Source organism: Egretta garzetta, unplaced genomic scaffold, assembly GCF_000687185.1.
Source record: "Egretta garzetta isolate BGI_Z169 unplaced genomic scaffold, ASM68718v1 scaffold50, whole genome shotgun sequence".
Classification (NCBI taxonomy): Eukaryota; Metazoa; Chordata; class Aves; order Pelecaniformes; family Ardeidae; genus Egretta; species Egretta garzetta.
Genome location: NW_009258613.1, coordinates 275,046 through 280,884, shown reverse-complemented (window position 1 = coordinate 280,884; position 5,839 = coordinate 275,046). Strand labels below are relative to the sequence as shown.

The following is a 5,839-nucleotide window of genomic DNA, read 5'->3' as shown; positions in this document are numbered from 1 at the left end:
GGGGGGGAGCGGGCTGGGACCCTTGGTCTGGCCAAGCACCTTCCGCAGGGAACTTGGGCAGCGCAGACAAGCAGGGGTACCCGGGCGGGGGGGAGGCATGGGCAGACTGGCTGGCGGCGAGGGGCGTGGGGTACTAAAACTTTCAGCAGTGGAATCCATGAAGTCTCTTCCCCCACACACATTCAGGCATATTTTAGTACATAGGCTTACCAAGGAGGGCAGAGGGCCACAGAAAATTTCTAAAAAAGCAGCCAGATTAAAGCCTTTTTAGTACCTGAGCTCAGCGTTTATTCCTCAAAGCAGCTGAAGTCAGTGCCTCTGCCATCTGTCGTTACCGTCAAGCCTGATGTTGGAGTTCATGGAAAAACGAAGCCTTAGGGTTGCATACGGTGCACGCAGCTCCTGTAGAACGGAAGTCAGATTAGGGAACCCAAACCTCCTCTCTTCTAGATGGGGACAATCTTTTTAGTAGGGCCAGCAGTGACAAGACAAGGGGTAATGGTTTTAAACTAAACCAGGGTAGGTTTAGACTAGATATAAGGAAGAAGTTCTTTACAATGAGGGTGGTGAAACACTGGAACAGGTTGCCCAGAGAGGTGGTGGAGGCCCCATCCCTGGAACCATTCAAGGCCAGGTTGGACGGGGCTCTGAGCAACCTGATCTGGTTAGCGGTGTCCCTGCTCACTGCAGGGGGGGTGGGCTAGATGGCCTCTAAAGGTCCCTTCCAACCCAAAACATTCTATGAGTCTATGATTCTAGCCCTAAAAATGGGAGAACAGCAGAGGAGCCAGGAAGGTTTTCCTGGGGGCGTTTACTGGGTGGCTGTATCCATCCCAGCCCTCCTCAGACTCCCTGGGAGGCTTGTGGAAGCACCAGGAACGCTTCCTGCATCTCACCTCGGCGCTGCGGGAAGGCGGCTGGAAGCAAACAGCTCCTGTGCCCACCTCACCGCGACGCCCGCTTGGGCTGTCTGAGACCCCCAAATGAGCGCGCGAGCGCCATATTCCCCAGGGGGCCTCTTGGTTTAGCTGGTAAGAGCTCTGTATGTCTCTAGGATTGTTTATACGGGGCCAATGATACAAGCTGTTCATTAATTTTCACCTGCTCCCTCCAGGCCCCCTCCCACCCCCACGGGAGGCAGGCTCCCATGTTATCCCGCCTATGTTTTGACCCCACGCGGGTAAATCTGCCTCTCCCACCCCTTCCAGCTCCCATCCTTTCCCTGGGAACAGGAGTTTCACAGGGCTGTTTTTTTTCCAGTCTCAGAGCTGAGTTTGCAAACCCGTACTGTGAAAGCTGCAGCACATCAGCACCTCCACACAACCCCTGGTAGGCCTTCCCCCCGGCCGGCAGCGCTCGCTGACATTTTGGGCAGGCAGCGTAGGTGTTAACAGGCGTCTGTTCTACACCACACAAACTGGAAGCGCATTTGGGATGCTTTGACCTTGGCTGGACACCAGGTGCCACCAAGCTGCTCTATCGCTCCCCTCCTCGGCAGGACAGGCGGGGAGAGCAGGAGGTGGAAAAGAAAGAAAACACGTGGGTCAAGATAAAGGCAGTTTAATAAAAAGCAAAAGCAAAGGCTGTGTGTGGTAGCAAAAGGAAAACAAGATTTTATTCTCTACTTCCCATTAGTAGGTGATGTCTAGCTATTTCCCAGGAAGCAGGGCTTCAGTATACATAGCTGTTGCTCCGGAAGACAAAACATCGTAAAAAACAAATGCCCACCCCCCTTCTTCCTTTTTCTTAGCTTTTATATCTGAGCCAACGTCGTATGGTATGGCATACCCCTTCGGTGGCTGGACACCAGGTGTCTTGGCTACGTCCCCTCCCGAGACCTTGCCCCCTCCCAGCCCCCTGGTGATGGTGGGGGAAATGTCGGAGACACAGCCTTGGCGCTGCGCGAGCCCTGCTCAGCAGCAGCCAAAACACCGGAGCGCTACCAGCACCTTCCTAGTCACCGACAGAAAGCACAGCACTGCACAGCTCCACCCAACACAGTGCGCATGCCACAGAACAGTAGGTCAGAAAAATGCCTTCTGATTTACTTTATTTGGCTATATTTTATACTTCTTAGAGTAGCATGCGGTCACGGACATGTCTACCACCTACAGAAGACGGACCGCTTTAATTCTCATGCAAAATAACGCTTTTACATGGGAATTTCACGAGGTCGCGTTACGTACTGCCACCACAGCGGTGGCAGATGCCCTTCCTTACGAGCTGGAGGCAAAGCTTCCGTTCTTGGACCATCAGCCGGAGTTTCTTCTTCTAACTGCTTGATCTAGAAGACAAGACAGAAACCTGCTTCAGTACCTATACGCGCGCTCCCACCACGCGGTGCTCGGTGCCCAGGCGGCGTGCGAGACGGGCCCCCGTTTCAGAAGGCAAGAACCAGCAGTGACCCCTTCGGCTGACTGACAGGTTCTGTGTTTCTCAGTATCCACTTAAACTCAGTCACCATTGCAGGCTCATACTGCCTAACTAAGGAGGAATTTTTAGGAGTAAGAAGTGATTTACATGTGAAATTTTACTCAGAAGGCAATTATTTGCACATAATTCACACCTACCACTGCAACATTAAACAGACTGCATTCTCCTGCTGCTTTGAAAGATGACAGATAATGAATTACAAGTCCTAAAGAACTTCCAGTCAGTTGGAGACCTCTCTTTCTGCACGCCTCCAACAGCCCATTAGATGTTTTCAACACACATTTCTTCAAGCAGCGTAAGTGCTGGCTGCCACTATGTTAACCCTGGTAAGGGTGCCACACTACACACAATCCAGCAATTTCTCCATAGCTGAATTGAAGAGCTATTCCAAGAACATCAACTTTTTCAACTGAATCTCAGTTCAGGTTGGCCAGAAATCATTCTCGATTCCCAGGTGATGAACACCATGGTAAGTCACTTCCACAGGTCCAACCAGAAAGCGTCAGAGCTCCACAGCAGCAAAGAGGAATTCTCTGGTTATTCATCTCCTCTCATCCCACTTTGGAATTTCCTTTAGCAAAGCTGCTGCAGCAGCCCCACGCTAACTGAAACACGGCTGCAGGTTCAGCTTTAACTTCAAATTCCCTTCACAGCCCTTAAGAAGCTGTAACTCCGAGACCTCTGCGTAGGCATTTTAAGTCAAGTCAGTGTTTCACGCTGACAAGAGTTCTAATAAAGCAGAGTCTAAACAAGACCACGGCAGGCATTCACTTTCCAAGAACACATCTAAATGTCACACAAAATACTCGTGTGCTAGAGAGGCTGCACTGTGCACTGAGCAAGCACTGACCTCTTTATCCCAGCTTTCCCGCTGCAGCTTCTTCCATTGCTCTCGTTTGGCAAAGTAATCGGGATACATCGCCTTCTCAGAAGGGTGCCAGTAATCCAGGCACCATTCAGGAATCTGTTAAACAAATTTTTGAAAGTCTCATATATATTATTTTTCCATATTAAATCAAATATAGTACACACACACACAAAAGAACTAAACAGAGTCACGGAAGCCAGTATTAAAATGGATAAATAACCCAGGAAATAAAGTACTCCAAAAAACCACCATTTAAGAGCTACCTGACTATTGTTAAAGTCACAATGTGACAGAGGTCAGTACTTTTAATCTTTGTTTCACACATTATCCTAAGTCATAGAAAGGCATCATAGTGACTTGCTTGAATCATAGCATCCCGAAGACAAGTCCAGGCCACCTCAGTTTACGCTGAAGTTCTCAAAATAATTCCCTCTGATGGAAGAAAAGATCTCATTTCTTCTTTTCCTTCTCCCAAAGGCAGCAGGTTAGAGAGATCCTTTCCTCCAACTAGTAATTCATTTTCTCTGACAGAGACACAACCTTATAGCTCATTTAAACTGGTCTACAACTAATCAAACTAATTAAGATCTTGATAATGGTCTGACCTCTAAGATACCCAGTCAGGAAAAAAAAACAAAATTTAAAATTCTGCAGCAGCCTATCAGTGGATGTTAACATTTTAAAGGCAGGAACATTGATTAAAAACCAAAATAAAACCCCACAAAAACACCCAATTCTTAAAAAAAGAAAATTAAGAAGTTGCTCCTATACCATCATTCATCCAGTGACATTTAGACTTCTGGTTTCCTGCTGTGATTCTCATCACCGAGTATACCTTTGACTGAACAGAAATAGCAGAGCTGCTAATAATAATAAGATATAAAAAAAATCCACACACCAAACGACAACTAAAACCATCAAACAGGCTGAGATCTAAAAATTACGTTTTGTAGCAGCATCCACAATGGACAGTCACTGATCTATCAACAAGCCAAATCCCTGTGACAGCCATTTTGTTAAAGGACAGTTTTAGCATATCAAACAGGGCAAAGAAAAGAGAACACGAACGAGAAAACTAATCTTGACCATTTATGGCTCAACTGGCCTTTTTTTTCTGTCCGAATTCTCTCTATTATCTCTATTACTGCTAAGGCCCTGGCATAAGCTTAAGTCCTCCTCTTCCCTTTTCACTCATTTATATTCTTTTTTCTGCCTCTGATAAATCTACATCAGATTCTTCCTTTCACATGGCTTCTTGTGCATAAAGATCTGATCAGATTTAGTCTCATGTATGCACTTCCTTCAAATTCAGGAGAAAGTGGGAGCGTGCACTCTCTAGGTTAGTATTAACTTCTTGCAATGCATTAGGAGCCGATGCCAAGAAAGGGAAAACCCTGTGCTTTTCTATGAAACCTCTTTCTCTACGCCAAAATAGAACAACCTAGGAGGGGAAAAAGCCTCTAGAGAGTGCCTTACATTCCAAGAATACCACTTCTATTTTTAGGCATACTACCTATCACACAGTGACACACAAATATGTATCTGGCACTGCAGCATTGGAAGGGAAATGATAATTTGTACCATTCCTCAAAATGCTGGAAGAACGATGGGACTGAGTGAAGCTCCCCAACAGCCAAGCCAACATCTGACAAGCCCAGAGAAAAACCAAGGCTGTGACCAGATGGCACTGCAACGAGCAGCATAGATTCCTCTGTCTTATTTACTTTCACAGCTCAGCTCCAACCCTTTCACTGTGCCTGCCTCACACATCATGGAGCTGCTTCCATTTGGCAAAGGAGGAGAAGATTATCCCAGCAAAAAGAAGCTAGCTGCCTTCAGACGGAGCAGCAAGCTCCATTTTCAAGGATCAGACAAGCATGACAGCTTCCCCCATACAAGCAACAAGATGTTCAGCAGCAGTAAACTACCAGAGAAACGATACTGCAGAGTCAAGCTGCAGCCCTACGAAAGTCCACTCAGAACACTCCCTTTACATTCAGTAAAAGAACAGTAAGGTAAGCACAGTAACACACAATCTCACAGGCCACCTTACCTTGTAGCACTCGTATCTCTCATAGGAAGTGCCCCCAGGGGAGTCAGGGAAGATGTACGGCTGAGGATGCTGGTTTGCCCAGAACTCCTCCTCGCCTGCCTTCAGCAGCTCCGTGGCTTTCACCATATCCTTCACATCCTTGTTCTTATCAAACCTGTCTCTCAGGAGGCAGGCAAAGTAGCGGTACTTGTCTCTACAGACAGAGGTTAAGCACAGTGACGTACGTTGGAGGAAAAAAGTAATCAGATACAGAAACAAGGCTTGGCAACGCCCCCACAGACAGGGCTTGGGCAGGGGCTCTCAGGAGCTCCTGTTCCCACATCGCCCTTTTCCGTGGCAGGCAGAGACAAGCGACCCAGCGGCTCTTTCCTCACCCCTTCAGCCATGACTGAGGGAAAGAAAAGGAAGGGAAGGAGACAAAGCCCAATCAAGCCCAACGCCCCGTCCCGGCGAGGAAGGCCGCCCCCGCCGAGTGCGGAGCCGAG

General features: G+C 47.8%; 1 protein-coding gene and 1 long non-coding RNA gene across 2 annotated transcripts in view; both read right to left on the bottom strand.

Annotated features, from left to right (window-relative positions):
* Positions 1-1,502, bottom strand: part of LOC118453278 — a 4,715-nt gene extending 3,213 nt beyond the window's left edge. The window contains exons 1-2 of the long non-coding RNA XR_004843200.1: positions 1,289-1,502; positions 275-402 (exon numbers count right to left, since the gene is read on the bottom strand). This is a non-coding gene — a long non-coding RNA (uncharacterized LOC118453278). The remainder of the gene's footprint in view (positions 1-274; positions 403-1,288) is intronic.
* Positions 1,503-2,033: 531 nt separating this feature from the next.
* NDUFB9 (NADH:ubiquinone oxidoreductase subunit B9) lies at positions 2,034-5,605 on the bottom strand. Its single transcript, XM_009647970.2, has 3 exons — positions 5,355-5,605; positions 3,284-3,397; positions 2,034-2,284 (listed from the first exon to the last, which is right to left on the bottom strand). The coding sequence occupies exons 1-3, from the start codon at positions 5,478-5,480 to the stop codon at positions 2,153-2,155; spliced, it is 372 nt and encodes a 123-aa protein (XP_009646265.1). The 5' UTR covers positions 5,481-5,605; the 3' UTR covers positions 2,034-2,152.
* Between the last annotated feature and the right edge of the window lie 234 nt (positions 5,606-5,839).

Bases quoted from the DNA above. Each gene is read 5' to 3' on its own strand.
- NDUFB9 (XM_009647970.2), bottom strand. From the start codon at position 5,480: ATGGTGAAAGCCACGGAGCTGCTGAAGGCAGGCGAGGAGGAGTTCTGG. The intron at 3,398-5,354 runs GTAAGGTGGCCT...TTTGTTTAACAG, and splicing joins AGAGATACGAGTGCTACAAG to ATTCCTGAATGGTGCCTGGA. The intron at 2,285-3,283 runs GTCAGTGCTTGC...CTTGTCTTCTAG, and splicing joins GGGAAAGCTGGGATAAAGAG to ATCAAGCAGTTAGAAGAAGA.